General features: G+C 35.1%; 2 protein-coding genes and 1 pseudogene across 3 annotated transcripts; 1 reads left to right on the top strand and 2 right to left on the bottom strand.

Moving 5' to 3' along the window:
* Nucleotides 1-2336: 2336 nt before the first annotated feature.
* LOC110665607 (protein-L-isoaspartate O-methyltransferase 1) lies at nt 2337-5605 on the top strand. 2 transcript variants are annotated; one of them, XM_021825810.2, is made up of 5 exons: nt 2337-2681; nt 3522-3662; nt 3978-4248; nt 4636-4800; nt 5178-5605. In XM_021825810.2, exons 1-5 carry the CDS (start codon nt 2352-2354, stop codon nt 5426-5428), a joined length of 1158 nt encoding a protein of 385 aa, XP_021681502.2. In that variant the 5' UTR covers nt 2337-2351; the 3' UTR covers nt 5429-5605. The 2 variants fall into 2 exon arrangements, with proteins under 2 accessions (XP_021681502.2, XP_021681501.2); XM_021825809.2 differs by lacking the exon at nt 3522-3662.
* A 1458-nt stretch (nt 5606-7063) lies between these two features.
* LOC110665619 (28 kDa ribonucleoprotein, chloroplastic) lies at nt 7064-9670 on the bottom strand (the record flags this gene model as incomplete). The annotated part of the gene is made up of 4 exons (XM_021825816.2): nt 7064-7277; nt 7581-7862; nt 8735-8836; nt 8942-9670. Coding segments are annotated over 4 exons (1179 nt in total), but the record flags the coding sequence as incomplete, so codon positions are not given.
* A 3625-nt stretch (nt 9671-13295) lies between these two features.
* On the bottom strand, nt 13296-18789 carry LOC110665618 (E3 ubiquitin-protein ligase RGLG2-like; annotated as a pseudogene).
* Between the last annotated feature and the right edge of the window lie 600 nt (nt 18790-19389).

Below are 19389 nucleotides of genomic sequence, written 5' to 3'. Positions count from 1 at the left end.
CAGCCGCCTCCTCCGACCATGGGAGTTTTTATATATAATTAAGCTTCACGAGTCTAGTTGGGCAATGGCCGCCTCCATTTGAGAAAGTAAGCAAAATCAGCAGGCCCAATTTCCTATTTTGTCCCTTCCAAGCGAGAAAATCCCAATGACATGTGCGTTTACTTGGACCTCTACATTAATTTAACAATATTATTATGTTATTCAATTAGATTATCATCAAAATTAGGTGTGTATTTTAAACTTATAAGGTATTATTTTTAATAATTTTATGAATAATTAATTATTAATATAAAAAATTACAATGTATAAATTTAAACACGATTATATGTTGTGTTGTGTATTATAATTTTAATGTTTACCGTTGACATATGTTTTTTTTTTTTTTTCATATTGTTGCGTGGTATTAATATTAATTAGGAATGAATTTAGAGTTAATTGTTTGAAATGACCAACATAATTAAATTTAAAATTAATAAATGAGCGAGTAAAGATAACTTGAATTATAAAATTTCATATGAATTATGAGCTTTAAGGTAATTTTGTACTTTATATATTTATTTACATTACTAACTGGGATAACTTAGTTTATATTCATTTATTTTTAAAAATCTAAAAATTAGAAAGATTATAAATATAAAATCTATTTCAAAAGCTCAAATTGCCCTATTTTGAAAGATTCTTTCAAAACTTCATGGTTCGACTTTAATATGAATTAACTAGCAATTGCTTACATAAGCAAATAATCGAATTTCGAATTAGAATTTCAAGATGATAATAAATATTCCCTCCTCATATGCCAAGTTGTAATTTCTTAGCTTGGAAGAACGATGAGTTATTGGTCTAAGAACAAAGTTGAAAACTCCAAGTTAAAAGAAGCAGATCATTGAACTTTCTCTCACTGTCTTATTAGAGAGAAACTCTCTCTTTTTTTCGGGGTTGTTTCTCATATTAAGGCCTCCATTTTGGCCGAGATTTCGTCAATCATTCCTTGTCCTTTTCGAGCAAGAGATGACTTTTCTCCACTGTCAATACAAACATTTTTTCCTCCCCCCTTCCTCGTAAACTTTTATGGATAAATAAAAATTTATTTTGGGTAGCAAAACTAGTGGTTATCTATGAGGATTATTGTTGGTCTGCCTCTTTGTTCGGTATATGTATGTACGCGATACACTACTCTCTAAATGTGCCTTTTTTTTAAGCTCTAGGAGAACACGTTTAAGAGATGATGGCAATTCATAGATTTTTAGCCAGCTTTGCCCTGCCCTCATGGTCGACCCTTAAGACTATTATTGTTATTTAGATCTATGTCTCATCACCATTTGTGAGTTGTTTGTCTAGCATGCGATGTTGTTCTGAGTTATACGGTCTTCTTGCTCTAGAGCTTTAGTGTCCTTTCTTTTGGATTGCTTGGTCTTGCCATTTTAAGAGGATGACTGGGCAGCAGCTTTGTTAGAACTCCACCAGTACTCTTTGCTATTTTTGGTCCTTCAGTTGGAAGAGATTTACCCCTGTGCTCCTTTCAATGTATATTTCTTCCTCCAACAACATTGCAGCATAGAGCTATTGGTTCTGCCCTTCTTCTTTCGGGTTATACAAATAGATCATATATATGAGCCTTATATTTTTACTTCTTCTTTTCGGTCTTTATGTTACTTTGTACACTAGGCTTCTTTTATTGGCCGTATAATTTTTTTGTATCGATGAATTCTATCTTTTAATTAAAAAAAAAAAAAACTCCTAATCAAAACTTAAGTTTTTTTTTTTCAATTTTAATTTCACTCAAGTTATAGAGGAATATGTTGAAGTAGAGACGCTAAGCTGAGGCTGAGCAGGTACTACTTTTATATTGACTCTGCAAAAGCCTGTGGCCGGCGAAGCATTTCATCGACTGGCTGCGATATATATTATAAAGTTGAAAAACACAATTGCAATCAGCCGGTTCGCTCTCTTCTGATATTTGATCTAAAATGGATAATAAATCTTAGTCATTCTCTTAAATTTTTCCTCTATTCTATTTATTTTAGACCTCCTTGTATTAATTAATCCAAAACCATTAAATGGATCAAGCCAAGTTTAATTTTGTAAAATTATGATCCATTTAAAAAAGAATATTGGTCATGATCGGTTTTAAGCAATTAAATACAACTACTTATATCCAATGATTAAAAAACTAGAAATTAATATTAAAAATTCAATTTTAAACTTTATGATTATAATTTCAAATTATAAATCATGAATTTCTGAAAAGACATCGCTTGCTGGTATGTTTGGGCTTGAGCCCAAAGGTGATACGTGAACGGATTGAGAAAAGGTCAAGGCCCATTAGTCCAGACGGAGCCCAAAAACAGAAGATGTGTCGGCGGGGGGAATGGGCTGACAAGTGTGGAAGCGTGAAGGAAAGAAAAGAGAATAAACGAGAAACCAAAGCTATGCCGGTGCCCCCTATAGTAGCGTATGGTTGCCGCAACTGCGTGGCTCCTTTTAAGCTCCTCGTAACCTACTCCCTCCATTCTCATCGTCATCTTTGTCTTCATCTTCATCATCGTCGCCGTCTTCTTTATTTTCTTCGCACCCGCAGTCGGAATTTCCCCTCTCATTTTTCCCCTTTCTCTTCATTCCATCATCTCCCCAAAAAACTCAACTGTTTCCTCACGGGTAACTCTCTCTTCTTCCGGATGGAGGTAACAGATTCACGCTCTCTCTTTCTCTCTCTCTCTCTTTTTACACCGTTAAGAGAAGGATGTTTCGGGTTTTATTTTGGTAAATTATAGTTGGATTTTGATTTCATGTATTGTTGTGCTTGATTCTGTTATCATGATCAGTTATATTGCAGAGAAATCAGGTGCAAAGTAAGCGAAATCTCTAGGACTCTTTTGTGTTTTTTTTCTTTACCTTGTGTTCACTTTAATCAACTGTTTATGGAGCTAATTGGACATGGGTAAGGCTTGTTTTTGGATTTAAAGTGCATCAAATAGGCTAGTCCGGTTACTATGATGGCTTACCTGTGGGGTTCTTCATAATTGGAAGTATAATTCATGGGCAAGGGAATAATTTTGGGAGATTGACGTTTATAGCGAGAGGGGCTAGTTCAACCGCTGATCTAAAGACCTTTACTGAACTACATTTGCTGAGTATGTAAATTGGAAATGGAGTGGAGGTTAAGAACTTGTGATTTTAAAGTAGAAGCTTTATTACCAACAATATGCGCCCTCTTGAGGAATGGTTTTAACCATGGCAGGTTGAATATATTTGAATATATCAATGGAAGCGTGTTTAGAGACTTCTGCTATAATTGGGTTCCTTGGGAGTTTTTTCGAGTTTTTTCTTCGCATATCTTCAATAAGCTATTCAAAATAAAGTTATGGATTGTAGGATCTATTGGCGTTGTTTGTTGTATAAAAGTGAGCAATTAAGATTGTCAAAAACAGCTTTTCAAAAACTTGCGGGTTAAAAAAAATCTGCTGACATCAACTCATGGTAAATCTAGTCTTGTTTAGGTTGTTTTATGTGTGTATTTTCAGGGAAATTTATGTCAAGTTGGGTGGTTGTACTATGTACTGCTAGCCATTGCTACTGGGGTTGATTGCTTCGTAAATGATACCCACACGAGCCCAAGGGCCTTTGACCTTCAAACTCAACCCATAGCTGCCTATACTGCAGAGGTCATGCATGAGAAGATACATACCTTGAAGATTTCAATTCCATGTTTTCAGACAAAGTTTAATGCATTTCTGTGATTTTCCTTATGTGCGGTTTAGATTATGGTTATGCATGCTCCGAAGCAGTACTGGTAATAGTAAAAATTGTTTCAGCAGGATGGTGCTTATTTATTTAGTGTTTCATGTCTCATTTTCTTTTTCTTTTCTTGGGCTATAATTGCATTATATCATATTTTTCCATTCTATTATACTTAGATTGAGCTTTATTATTCTCTTTTTGTGCAAACTTCGAATTGAAGTTCTTTTGACAATTTGCAGCGATTCTGGGCTGGAAGTGGCATCAGTAAGAATAAAGCAATGGTTGAGCATTTGCAGCATTATGGAGTGATGAGCTCAAAAAAGGTGGCTGAAGTAATGGAAACTATTGATAGGGCTTTTTTTGTACCAGATGGAACTCCAGCTTATGTTGACAGCCCCATGGCAATAGGTTACAATGCCACTATTTCTGCACCGCATATGCATGCAACTTGCCTTCAGTTGTTGGAGGAGCATTTAAAACCTGGCATGCATGCGTTAGACGTTGGCTCAGGTTCTTTTACTTACTATCCATTAAGTTCATGTAAAATTAATTATTGAAGGAGTTGATTGTTATATTTATTTTGCAGTTGATGTTCAAGGATAATGATGATCAAATCTCTCTCTCTCTCTCTCTCTCTCTCTCTCTCATTTTTGTTTGTTTTGGTGGTGCGGCAGTGGGTTTATTTTTTCCTGAACAATGTAGAGGGGAGGTTGATTTACTCAATATCTTGACTGTAGCTAGGTTGTCACCTGAAATATAGCCCAAGAATAATAACATTATTGATATCCTTCTTTTAAAAAAAAAATTGTTGATATCCTATGATTTTTCTAGGTTATGCCACAGTATTTTCTTCACGGCTAACAAAACTCACAACTTTTCTGCGTTTCACTTTCTTAGGGACTGGGTATTTAACAGCATGCTTTGCTGTGATGGTTGGCCCACAAGGTCGTGCTGTTGGCGTTGAACATATTCCAGAGCTGGTCACGTCTTCAATCAAGAATATTGACAAAAGTGCAGCAGCTCCATTACTGAGAGAAGGTTCTCTCTCAGTGCATGTTGGCGGTATGGGCTCAAAACTTGTTTTCTACAGGACTTTTTTTTCCCCCTTTTTTTGGTGCAGCTTAAGGAATGTGTAAAAATGCTAATTTCTTAACCGAAAACTTGTATAGCATGCTTGCACATATCTACCCCACCTTGTAGGTTTAAGCTAGGATATAACTTTTTAGCAATCTATTTTTTGTAATCTAATTGATTAAATTTGTTTGGTGATATATGTTGGGAATTTTAATCCGTTGAGTATCTGAAGCCTTTTGTGTTTATTGGTTCATTTGATTCACCTATCTTGTTGAATATATCCAGATGCGTTGCAATGAAATATTATTAAGAATCAACATTTATAATATATTAACTAGCTTTGATGGTTGTGTTAATGGTGTTAGACGGAAGACAAGGTTGGCCAGAGTTTGCACCGTATGATGCCATACATGTGGGAGCAGCTGCACCAGAGATCCCACACGCACTTGTTGACCAGTTGAAGCCTGGTGGCAGAATGGTGATTCCAGTTGGTAACATATTCCAGGATTTGAAAGTCATCGACAAGAACCAGGATGGTTCCATTAGCGTCCGGAGTGAAACTTCTGTTCGATATGTTCCTCTAACAAGTCGAGATGCCCAACTACGGGGTTATTAAGTCAGGGAAGTTTTCATCCAGAGGTATATGGTTTCTTGCATTTTGATCCGCACAAGTTATTGTACAGTTGTACAGGATTGACCTTGCTATTGTAATAAGCATGTTTTGATTTCTGTGTGGGATACCTTTACTTTGGTGGACTTGTAAATGATGATCTAATCAAAATCTTTTGCATTATCAACATCTTCACAATCAATATATCATGTCATGTGTCATTATTAATTAAAAAAAAAATAAATTGATTGAATGAGATTTAATGAAGTCGTTTTTAAATCAAAATTTTTTTATATAAATTATTAATTAAAATGTATACAATTAATTGAATAATAATAATAATAATAATAATGCATCATTCGTTTCTTTATTCTTCCCACCTTTTTCATCAACTAAGCGAAGGAAAACGATAACCTTGAAACTTAAGAATGAAAAATTGACACGATATGCTCTTTCTGATTTTGTATCTAAGAACAGAAAACAAATCAACAAACTCTATTTAGTACTGGAAAAGCGAAGAAAATTTCTCTGAAAAAGAAAAATTAAATGTTATAATCCAAAAGAGAGATTGGGCATCCTAGTGATGAAAGACAGAATGAGTTGGAGAGAGAATGAGGGAGAACTGCGAAGGACAGAGAAGGAAAAAATACAGATCCTGGAGAGAGAAGGGGGGGAAAGACGAGGAAGGAAGAGGGAATATATATATATATATATATATATTTGAGAGCCTATTATGTCGATCTGGTTACCGGTAAGCTAGCTATTAAAAGTAAAAGGAAAATCTTGATTAAAAAAAAGTAAAAAGAAATTTTAAATAATACATTGATGGCTCTGATCTACAAAATCATGAGCAAAAAATATTGATTCCATTTCCAGGTTTCTTCTCTCCTAAAAACTGTTCATCAAGACATGAAACTTATCCCAGCATAAGATCAACACCTCTTGCTTCTTTCGAAATAATTTTGTTTCTATTGACGTGCCATATTCGCGCCATAGGCTAGACCCCGCACTAAAAGTATTATCTCCGCAACTGGTGCTAACAACGCCCCAGGGGGTTTTGTCCTGAAAAAAGGCGCCTCTATGGGAGAGAGAAGATACTAGTGCTTATAAGCAACTTAGCCCCTCGACTGCCAACCGACGTGAGACATTGGGCATCAACATAGCCTCCCAGTGACAAGGGGCTTGGGAAGAGGCACATGACCATGTTCCCATACACGGCTGTGCTAGATCAGTGCCATGGGTTAGGCCCCACACCTGATGCTAATAGTGACTCAGAGGAGTTTTATCTTGAAAAGGCGCCTCTGAGGGAGGGAGAGAGGAGAGACTAATGCTTATAAGCGACCAAGCTCCTCCACTTCTAATCGACGTGAGACGCTAGGCATCAACAGTTTCAAATGATACTGTTATAAAATAAGCTCAACCAGGACAATGCAACACATTTACAAAATATTTGCAGAATGATACAATCAAGGTTCCTTCCACCTAATGCCATTGCCAAGACAATGAAAACGCTCGGATTGTAGGTCATGAGGCTCAGCAGATCTGTCACAGCACCATAAATTTTACTGGAGTAAGAAAATTACTAAATATCTCACAAATTATATTGTACTGTCAACTCGAGCAACACATTTAGGGAACTCGTTAAGCAATTTTTGGATAGCTTCTTCATGTATACTCAAAAGAATATCATCCATACAACTAGCTAACAAAAAAAAAATTGATACCATAAAACTCACTAAAAAGACATGAAAAATGCTTCCAGTGAAACTCAAATCTAAATTACATCACGTCAAAAGAAGTTGCGCCTTGGTCTTTGTTCAGCAACATTTACTCTGATTGCCCTCCCATCAAGACTCTGAAAAACCAGACCACCGCACATTATCAAACAGAAATCATATGACATTAATAGTTCTTGCACTAATAAATAACTATTGATAGACCATTTGCATCCATTTCTTTTCTCAATTCCAAGTCCACATGACCAAACTAGTGGATGTTGGCAACATGAGAAAAGAAGTTGCCAACCATAATCTATGTTGCTACCCATTGTCTTTTTACATATAAATTATGAAGAATGCCCAAGTTCCAGAATAACTTCATTATATGAAAAAGTGTTCCAGAATAACTTCATTATATGAAAAAGTAAACTATCACATACCCTTCCATCAAGTGCAGCTATAGCATCATTCAACTCAGTCTCAGTGGACATGGTTACAAAGCCGAAACCACGAGAACGACCAGTTTCCCTGTCATAAACCACTCGAGCATCCACCACCTTACCATGTTCACTAAAAACTTGCTCCAAGCGAGCATCATCTACATCCCATGGCAAGTTACCCACATAGATTCTACAAGCAGATTCATAAACACGAGGGGGACGTTCAGGCCTTGATCCTCGAGGAGCAGCCTTGTTTACAGTCAAGAGTCTTCCATTTAAATCCTATTCCAATACAAATAAAGTAGAAAAAAAAAAAACTTGTTAAGAGGAAAAACTAAAACTGGACACGATGTACATAGAGCACACAAGATGCGAGTCATCAGTTGTGAGATGATCAACAAAGGAAATTATAATTCTAGCATTCGTATAGTATTTGTCATTTTTAATGAGGAAGGGCTAGTCACTGTCTGTCATGCCAACTAAATGAAAGATTTTATGAACACAGTGCTACTTAGAGTAGCATGCCAAGATACTGGATTATAACAACCAATTACTGGTGAAAATGTGTTGCCATCTCCAAATAGATGTGTATAGAATCAGGACATGGAAAACATTTGCTTACACCAGGAGAAAGATTATATGTTGATGACTAATTCTCATCCCAAGTCCCAACGCTAGGAATTTACTATCGATGTTATTAACAACAAGTTCTCATCCCTTTCCAGTCAAATCACAAAATTGTAGCAACAGTTTATAGGAAAGACTATATTGCACTGTTGTCAATAGTAAAAACATTTCAATCCACAAAATTCAGCCGATAGGTTCCAACAAAACTGAAGATGAAATAGGACATCAGACCTAACCTTAAAACTAAGGCAAATGGAGTGACTTGATCATTATTGAATATTTCTAACATCATACGTCAAAATATCTTTAATCTTAAGGAGCCAGTGGCCCAGAAGAGCTAGCTGAAGAGCAGTGAACTTCTGCAATGACATTGACTTTCTTCACCTGATGATTAGCACATCAAAACATGATGATCTCAAGCAGTGCCTATTCCCGTTTCCTAACATTGATTACTTATGTAGCTAGTTCCCATAATGCTGAAATTACAAAAAGCCAAAGAGAAGATGAAAGAAAATAAAGACACTTACATAGCGGTGAAACGTCTCCACAGCCTGCTCTGCTTCCTCAACGGTACTCATAGTCACGAACCCAAATCCACGACTTGAATCAGTTTCCCTGTTGTAAATAACCTATAACAATATATTCCAAAAAAAGAAGAGGCCATACATGAAAACCTTCTCAAAACCACAAAAGATGCAAACAACCAAAATCAAATACAAAACAAATACTTATACCTCAGCAATCTCAACAGTTCCAGCCTGCTCAAATAGCATAGCCAACTTCTCACTATCAACATCATAAGGCAAATTTCCCACAAAAATCTTCGCATCCTCAGGTGGCTCCACAAAGCCCTCCTCTGTTTCCGATTCCTCAAAACCCCCCTCTTTAGCACCCTCTCCATCACTCTCAACCGCCTCCACCGCTGCATCTTCTCCGTCAGCCTCCCAATCAGAGACTTGGGCTTCAGGGACACCACTTGCTTGATTTTCCCACGTGGGTTCTTCTTGTTCAGATTCTGTAAGAGTGATTGTGGTGTCGCCTTCCTCTTCTCTTTGGGCCCAATCAGAGGTCTGGGCTACAAAGGGAACAAAGGATGAGATATGGATTTTGGGTTTGAGAGATAGAGATGATAGGAAGTGAGAGGAGTAGGAAAGCTGGAGCTTAATGGGTCTGGGTGGGATTGAGAAACATTGGCAGGGAGGTTTTGAGGTAAAGATGGAACGGAGCGAAAAGAGGCATGAGTCTGCCATTGATAGAGTCTTGAAGGTAGGAGCAGCTGTGGCAGAAATTTTTATGGACGAAGAGGGGGGTCCAGAGCAGACGGAGGATAAGGGGCAGACGAGGACTGCAGAGAGAGAGAGAGAGAGAAAGAAAGAGAGAGAGATGAGGGGTATGATATCAAGAGAGTGCAGAATTGTAGATGGTAGGGCTCGGTGGATGGTCCAAAATGGTCTGCAACCATTTCATGTAGTTTATGGATAGGTTATGGGCTTTTTCAACATTTTACACGGCCCATCTATTGATAATTCCTTTTTTTTTTTAAGAAAATAAACATTTTCCCTCTAGTTCTAGGATGAGAAATTGATATACAACCTTTTTTTTTTTTTTTTTAATATGGGAGATATACAACCTAATTCTGTTATATCGTTGCTACTTGCCGTTGCAAACTTGAGTTGGAGGAAAAAAATTGTAATTCTCTCTTAATTAAATAAATTATAGTAGCTGAGTTATTTTACATCAATAAAAAAATAAATAGTAATTATTAACTAATTGAAAATCGATTAATATTAACTTTCATAATAGTTTAATTTATTAAAATAATAAAATTAATTGACAAAAATTGAAACTAGTCATTGAAGTTACTGATTAAAATAAATAATTTTGTCAATATTGAACGTACACTCTTCAATCCTTCACATTCTACTCTTTTTTTTATTTATTTATTGCAAGCCTTTAAATGGGCAAAGAAGAGATTGCAAAGTTGAATTGTATCAAAATATTACAATGAAATGAATAATCAAGCAGACATTTTTTTTCTGAACAATGAGCTACCATGTTCCCTATCCTGTTGACGTGAAGAAAAGTGACATGTTCTAGACTTACAAGTGATTGCCTAACATTTAAAACTATACTTTTGATTACTAGGAGAAGAGTTGACTTCTGAATAATTTGGATAACTGATAATGCATCTCCCTCAATTAAAATCTGTTGAAAGCCTTGCGCCCTAGCTAAAAGGACCGCCTTTCGACATGCGATGGCTTCTAAGATTAAGGGACCAATCTGACTCAAAAAGCATTTGCAGAACCAACCCAACAGTCGACCAACTGAGTCCCTTAGTATAACTGTGGTGGAACCACAATTTTTGGGCTTATCAATATCTTTATTAAAATTAATTTTGATGGCACCTTGAAGAGGTCTTGTCCAAGCTATAGGATGTTGGTGATTGGCCAGCCTAAAAATTGTATCTGAAGTAGAATTGAAAATTTTCAAGTAAGATAAGACTGAGAAAATGATCTCCTGATGAAAAAGAAAATGGTCATTAAAAATTAAGTGGTTTCGACCTTTCCAAATATTGCATAAAATGAAGACCATTAACACAACATGATTGGATTTTGACCAAAGGACTGCAAGGTTGAACAAAATTCCAACCAAATTTTAGGAGGAGTTAATCCATTTAACAAGAATGACCAAAAGCATCAAAGGCGAGTAAAAGCCAAATACAAATTGCTCTTGGACACCAAAAAAAGAGATAAATAATTATCTCATGTTCACTATAGAAGTTACACTCTCTCGGGCAAGAAGGCAAAATCTTATTAATTTGATCATTTATTGAAAATCTCCCTTGTAAAAATTTCCACATGAAGACTGTAAGTTTTGGAGGCAAATTAAGCTTCCAAAATTCCTGCCAAAGAGCAAAATGGAAGCTATCTAAATTAGGACCTCGTCCTACATGATTTAAAGATTTTCGAGTGCTACAAATTTTTTGAGCAATCCAGTACCCAGATTTAACTGTGTATAGACCAGACTTGTGAAATGCCAAACCAAGTAGGGTTGCCCTAATGATCATTCTTTCTTTATTAACATTTCTTTATATTATTTTATTTCTATTTTAAATATAAAACACATATTTTATGTGTGAACCAAAATTAAAAGAAAAAAAAAAGTTTATAATTAAATTATTAAACACTTCAAACAATAAAATATATTTGAAATATTAAATTTTATATTTTTAACATTAAATCTAAATAATAAAAACATAAAAACAAAAAAAATTAGAAATCAGAACTCAAAAATCTTAAGGTTCCGTTAGGTTTTCTTTGATTTTGGTTCGATTCGATTCGGTTCGATTCAATTAGGTTCGATTTTTTTGATTTCCTATATATATTAATAATTTCAGTTCGGTTCGGTTTTTTTAATTTTTTTATGAAAATAATCGAACCGAACCGATTAACTGAAATTATTAAAATTATAAACCGAACTAAACCGATTGAATTTTAAAACCGAACCGATTGAATCGAATTCAATCGGTTCTGTTCGATTTTTTGGTTTAAACCGAAAACTGCTCTATGTAAATTAGGACCTGGTCCTACATGATTTAAAGATTTTCGAGTGCTACAAATTTTTTGAGCAATCCAGTACCCAGATTTAACTGTGTATAGACCAGACTTGTGAAATGCCAAACCAAGTAGGGTTGCCCTAATGATCATTCTTTCTTAATTAACATTTCTTTATATTATTTTATTTCTATTTTAAATATAAAACACATATTTTATGTGTGAACCAAAATTAAAAGAAAAAAAAAAGTTTATAATTAAATTATTAAACACTTCAAACAATAAAATATATTTGAAATATTAAATTAAAGTGAAAATTTTATTTAATACTCTCAAAGTAAATATATTTTCTCTTTATATTTTTCTTTCTATATAAGTATAAAATTTACTATTATCAATAAATTTAAAATATTTTATAATTTTTAAAAAATATCATAAAATCTAAACATAATAAAAAATCACTTAAATTCTAAATTTTTAATTTTCTAAACTATAATCTCTCCAAATTAATAACGTCAATTAAAAAAGAGACTTCATAAAATTCGTTCATTCAAAAGACAAATTTTCATTGATGCGTCTTTCATGATGCTGGTTTATTTTCTTGTGCAATATCTTCAAGTGATTCAACATCTAGGGGATTCTGAGGTTGGCACGTATTGAGCACTTGCTGTAGGCGGCCAAGTTCCTGCTCTCTGGGAATTGAAAGAATCTACAAACCCTGATAACTTGCTCAAATTCCAAATCTTCAGCAGCCTGCATCGATCGAGTTAATGCAATAATTGAAATCATCCACTCAAGTTCAAGTTTTTGGCAGCCACTTCGTCAACACTCAAATTCATGAATTCGAAAGAGAACGTCAAAAGACAGTTCCACCTTCATGCAATCTTCTTTGCAGCGGGGAACTCGTTGATTACAGCCTTTCATGGGAGACTCAGACTCTGTGAATTTGTTTGGATCATTCACACTCGTTCCTCTGACCGTCATGTTCCCGACCATGGTGTACGTTCATCAAGATAATTAACTTAGAATAAGAAGCTTAATATTTAATTTGCAATCAATAACTACTGGCAAACAAAAGGAAGGAATAGAGAAATTATTTAGATTTATTATCTACATTCATTGTTATAAAATTCATGTATCATATTCATTACAAATTATTTACATTTAATTATAATATCATAAGAGATTAACATAATTTAATTGCTTCTTAATTAATCAGTGTTCTCAGGATATTCATTAGAAAAACTCTTTTTTTTTTCATAACATTATTTTTCGTTATAAAATAAAATATTATTTTTCTTAAAATAGTAATAAAAAAAAAATTTATCAATGAACCAATTAAAGCGGTGCCTTAAATATGCCCTCTCCAACTATATATTCAGCATGCGCATCGATATTAATTAATGCTAGCTTTCAATAATTCTGTATATATAAAATAGTCTGTCCTAATCCAGAAATTCTGAACAATTTAATTTAATTTCAAATCATGGTTTTAATTTTTTGTTAACCGAACAATTTAATTAAGCGAGCTATATAATTAATATAATCACGTGTTCATATGCAGCAAAAGGGAATTATGAGAGGGAAAGAAATTATTACTAGGAAACCAGCATGACATGCATGCAAGACGAAGTTTAAACTAATAATCTGATAGGAAAACAGACTTATTGCAAGGAAACAAGTTTAAAGTAGATCAAGAAAATCTTCCGAGTGGATGTCTTGAGGCAGGCAAGCGATGAGGGTAAGGTCTCTGAACACCACACTTGAAAGGAGGAGTAGGGCTGTGGCTGACCTGCATGACCAGAAAATTTCCACCAAAAAGATCGTTCATGTGTGCTTGGCTATTCTTCAACCTCTTCAAAGCCTTACCCCAACAAAATTTAGCCCTCTTTAGAAACCATGTTTTTCTCAAGAACCTTCTCAACCCCGGGATTTGAAGCTTCACACGCCTCCTATTATTAATGCCGAACCCCCTGAGCCCAGAAAAATTCTTTATCCTTCTGAAAGCTCTTTCTTCTTCATCATCCAACGGTCCTCCATCCCTCAGCTTGTGATATGAAAATCTGGTTGCTGACGCCATTTCAGAGAGGTATGTATGTGCATTGTTAGTGATGCATGAAGAAATTAAGTAGAGATGGGGTTTATGAAGGAGAGATGGTGGATTTACTTTTCTCTTTACGTTCACGGAGTTATGTGGTCTCGCGATTTCTTTAATGGAAGCCACAAGTGTAGTAAAATCTAGCTGAGCGTATTTAAGAGAGCTGGAATTTTTTGGTGCGCTTGTTAATGGTGATAAATTTGACAACAACGAAATATTTCCATGTGAGTGGCTCTACTTCCTCCATGCATGGATTCTCTTACTTCCATGGAATTCATTTTCCCATTCTACAAAGTAAAATAAGCATTGCTCCCGATGATCACCATATATAAAACCCAATTAATCTTACATCTCTCCAAATCTTACCCTGACTACTCATGTTAAATTCAAATGCCTCATTATTTGAAATTCACAAATATACAAATGAAATCCAATGGAATTGGGAAGTTCTGATTAATGACGAATCCGCTTTCAAGACTCAATCATTTTATTCTAATGTTGGATCCTATATATGAAGCTTGCCATGTCAACATACCGTTTTTTCACGTTGGTAATCATCTGTCATGGTGCGTAGACAAGTTCTGCAGTTTTAAGAACACAATAAACCAACAGTCTATGCAAGACATAACACCATCTCAATGGGTTTTTAAAAGTTACAGAATCAGAAAAGCAACAGTTACTAGCAGAAACCATGTATATACACATAGATTCACAGAAAATTGACTGGCGAATGCGAATACTGGACAACAACTGCTGAGTCTACTGTTTAAGCCAGGATTGCACCATTGACGGAAGCCAGCAGTAGCTCCTGTCCTTCCATGCATTCAATAGTTAATGTGACAGATAATAGTACAAAGCACAATGGTCAGGTGAGTTCCCTTCCATCTGAAAAGATCAAAGATTTGTTACCCCTAATCCAAGAACAAGACAGTATGGTGCTAGTGATTGATGCTCTTTATCTCTTCTAGGATAAAAGCAAATATGATTTTAGTAGAGCCTTATCCTGGTGTGAATGGAGCTCCCGCAGATAGGGCATAACTGAAGGCCTTGTCCACATTCACAGCATGTCTGCAATTTAATAAAGCTTAAACTAGGTATAAATTCCCACGTCCATGCTATTGCTAAGGGAAGAGAGAGCAAGAGTCTATGAATACATTACCTGATGTCTGCAACCAAATGCCTTATCCTTTGCATTTGTAAGGCAAATAGGACAAAGCTGTCGGAGGCATGTCAAAGAAAATTATGAAATTCGTTATGCTCAACAGAGATTGCAATTGTTTAATCTTCTTTCAACAATAAATTAAACTATATTTGGACTAAAACCAGTGAAGCCAAAAAAAATTATGAAAAAAAAAATAAATATGTAACATGATTCAGCAAAGTACTGTTGAAGTACATGATTATCAGAAGCAAGCTTCACAGGAGGTGCTGTACTGGCTCTATCATGTCCTCAAGAAGATGGTGCATTTGAATGAAAACTGCTTGATCTTGAAGGTTTTGAGTTGCTGAATGAAGCTGCACCATACTGAGTAGGGGGATGAGGAACTCTATCTACAGCCTTCCCTCTAGTAGAACTGGGAAAGAAAACAAGAAGGAAAAAAATGAGGGGAATCCCTTGACTTGCAACAGTGTCTGTGGCTGCAAATGGTAGAACCTCTTGATCCAGATTAGAAATTAAATCATTACCCCAATATATTGAGCTCTAGTGTTGCTTTATACTGGGAAGGTATCTCCATCAAGGCCGCAAGGGAAAACTCTGCTTCTTTTCTAGATCGGTCCATGTTCATTGACATTATTTCCGTAAAATTCACAAACTACAAAAGGTACATTTCTGAACTTAGCATGAACTACAACAAGATACAGAACCATGCTAGTCCCAAGTAAATGAAAAGACAAAACCCACTTGCCTGGAAATTGTCAAATGCCCTAGCAGGGATGTTGTCATCAAATTCCTTCATCATATCCCATGGTCCGTCTCCAACCCCAACTAATATAATTGACAGGGGTTACTCACTGCAAATTGATAATCACATCAAAAAGTGTTTTAGCCGAGAAATATTACTTTTGAAACAAGCCTAAATCATTTTACGTACCTTGCTTTCACAATTGTTTCAACAGTTCTCTTTTCCTGTGGACTTAGTTGACCATACTGAGTATCAACACTTCTGGTCACCTAGGACAACATAAAATTGCTTCAACCATGATATATTCTATTGTTGCATCAATATTTTGTAGTAAATTGTGGAGTTTAGACTTTAGACCAAAATTTTCATTAGTGCTCATAGTAGTTCCAGCTATCCAAGGCCATTAATTATACAAGATCCTTATTTTCTCCACCATTTGCTTGAATTACCAATAAATTTTCAATCATGAAACTCAGTTGAGTTACTAATATGTCCATAGGATTTTTTATTTTTTTATTTTTTTTCCAGGCCAGCAGCAATATCTGTGCAAATCAACAAATAACCTGAAGCCCAGAACTCAACTAGCCAAGAAACTTTGCCAAGATTAATGCAACCACATTTCACGTATCTAATTTACTTCAGTATGTTTGGTTAGTAGAAAGATTACTGTGTAACAACATTGAGAGGTTTGGAAAACAACTCACATTTTGAAATTACATTTTGCAGGAAAGTTCAAGTTCAGCAAAGCGATGTAGTTAGCCAAAGTTCTGAATTTAGTGTTCTATATAGCTTTAATATGGGCTAGAACTAAACTGATTGCTTTCTAACTACTTGAAATGAAATGAAATTAAAACAAAATTTTAGAGAGAATTTTAAATTTATCATACTTTAATCATTCAAGAACCATCCAACTATTGATTGGACCAAAAGAAGGAAAAATAAAATCAGTGATTGCTTATATATCAGAAAAATTCCACAAATTATAATCAAATATTGAACATGAAATATTACCTGTCCGTCAGCTATTATCACCAGAACATGGTATTGTCCACCACTTTGCTTAACAATAGTAATGGCCATTTCAACGATAGGTGCAAATGATGTTGGCCCTGCAAAGAAAGAAGGGAGTGAAAATCAACAAGCACAAGAGCAGCTGAGAAAAAACAGAAGAAAACAAACAGGTTAAAGAAAGAACGATTCAAATTGGAACCTGCAAGTCGTAAATGAGGGACCGATTCTCTATATCATCTTAGCACTTCCCCAAATCCATTACAGAAACTCTCATCCGGATAAGAACTGAAAACTTCTCGATCATGTGTTGATGCTGCTCATTTATATATGACATTAATAAGTTCATAGATATATAAAATTTTAAAATGGCTATGCGACATCTGTTCAGAGAATTACCTTCTCCAAATCCAAAACAGGGAATTAAGTTATCCTCATCAAAACAAGGCAATGTTTTTCCAATAATAGATATAGCTTGCTCAAAGGGATTCTGATCATCTCCAATGTGATGTAGGCTTCTTCGGTTAAATGACCTTGCACCTAATAGTGAAGCAGGTTAAGAAGCTTCAGCATAGTCCTGGAAAAAAAAATGAACAACTGATAGATAAAGCCCAACCTGTCCACTCATTGCTCTTTGTGAAATCAATACCCACAATGAGATTTGAAGACTAGGCCATTAGTAACCTGTGATGACAGATTGAATGTAAGACAGAACACTTTCTTTATGGAGAAAAGGAAGTATTCTTCCCCTTAGAAAAGCAGAAAAACATCAGAAAAACTTCAAAATCCAAGAGAACAAAATTTTTCTTCCAATTGAACCAAATCCTCAAGAACTTCTCAAACAAAATTGGCTCCACTTTGGTCCTCCACAACGATACCATTCGATGTACAGATAAATAACAATCACTATCTAAATCTAATGCTGAAGCAAGAAGACAAAAGGAATGTTGGCTTAATTTTAAAGGAGAGCCTGATTGAAAGCTTGAATAACTGAAAATTGAATTTGGTTGGATATGGTTTTCTTTTGATATTAGAGAATCATTATGCAGCTGATTCAACAGCCTTTGTAATGGGAAGGAAGTTAGCTCCTAAGAGTACTTGATTCTTATGTACATCAGTTGTCTAGTCACCGGTTTGAGGGCACCCCTTCAGGTAACCTGCCCCAAATAACCAAGCCATAGACACCTGTAAGGTGAGATCACTACTTAACTGTATGTTGAGGAATCCTTGTCTTGGTTGTGATACCTAAAAGTTACTGATCATTGATTCTTAAGAACCCTAGCTTGAACCTTGTTTTATCTATAATGTTCCTCTGTTTGATAACACGTTTCATATGGTTTCTCAAAAGTAGTGCCCTCATTCATTTGTAACTAGCCCTTAATCCTTGAATCCTGATAATGAGTGCTCATTGATCAAAACACAAACCAAAAATTTCCCATCACAGCTTCTGTGGCATCAACATCTTACCTGCTCCAGACTATGGTAATTATCATCTATCTTCAAGTACTTTCTGTCCAGCCTTCTCTCTGAATTTGGGGTTTGACTTCCATAGCTTGGAGTTGCAGGTGTATACAGTTGATATGGCATAAATGAAGACACTCCTGCTGCAAAGAAGCAGCTTAAAGGGATATTAATCACTTTTCCAGCTAATTAAAAGACCTGCAACCGTCCAAATTCCACAGCAACCAACATCAGAACTCACTCCGTATGCTTCGAAAAAGAAAACACGTCTTTACAGTGTAATTTAAGAAGAAATGAAAATCCTGCAGCATTTATTAGCGCAAAGAAAACAAGCAAATACCTTAGCAAGAGATGAGTTTCCTTAACATTTCTTGGATGCAGAATGATAAAGAGAAAAGTAAGCGTGGAAACAGCGGGCAGAGAAGTCCATTAGCGGAATGGGAATGAAATGTTTGTTGGGTAGCAAGTAAAAGTGGCTATGACCTTAGCTGGTTCTTGGAACTTTCTTTTGTGGAAAGTGGAGGCTGCTTTCCCTCTGGTTGCCCACGAGTCGTCATATGCTATCAATGGCATGATAAACCAATTATACAGTATCAAATCAGTTGCTGTAAAACATTATTTTTAATATGCTAAAAACAATTTTTCTTTTAAAAAATTATAATTGTTTTAATATTACGATGAATTTATTATTTTATGTGCTAATTCTATATAAAATATTACTCACACCCTTTCTAATAAGAAATCATATAAAAAAATAATTTATATATATATATATACTCATTTATATATGTCTATTTATTATTAAATTAGAATATTTTAGATTAAATAACCATTTTACTGTATAATTATAGTCTCACATGATCATTCCTTTTTGCTTGTTTCTTACACCATTCTCCCTCCTATTATTAACCTTGTATCAACCAGTGATCACGTTAGCTGCCTTTTTCATATAAATCCATGCTGATATAATTGCTACGCATATTTTTTTCCTATCTGGTAAAAAATTATATTCTTTATCTTAATGGATTTTCTTTTTTTTATTTTTTTTTTAATTCAAAGAAGGGTGGACAATAAAGAAAAAAGGGACATTCAATTAATGCCTCCCCTTCCTCTTCAGCGGCTCTAAAACCTTAGAAGAAGGACCACCACCACCGGAT

Source organism: Hevea brasiliensis, chromosome 13 (assembly GCF_030052815.1).
Source record: "Hevea brasiliensis isolate MT/VB/25A 57/8 chromosome 13, ASM3005281v1, whole genome shotgun sequence".
NCBI lineage: Eukaryota > Viridiplantae > Streptophyta > Magnoliopsida > Malpighiales > Euphorbiaceae > Hevea > Hevea brasiliensis.
Note: the sequence above shows the minus strand (reverse complement) of the source record. Positions and strands in the feature narration are given on the sequence as shown.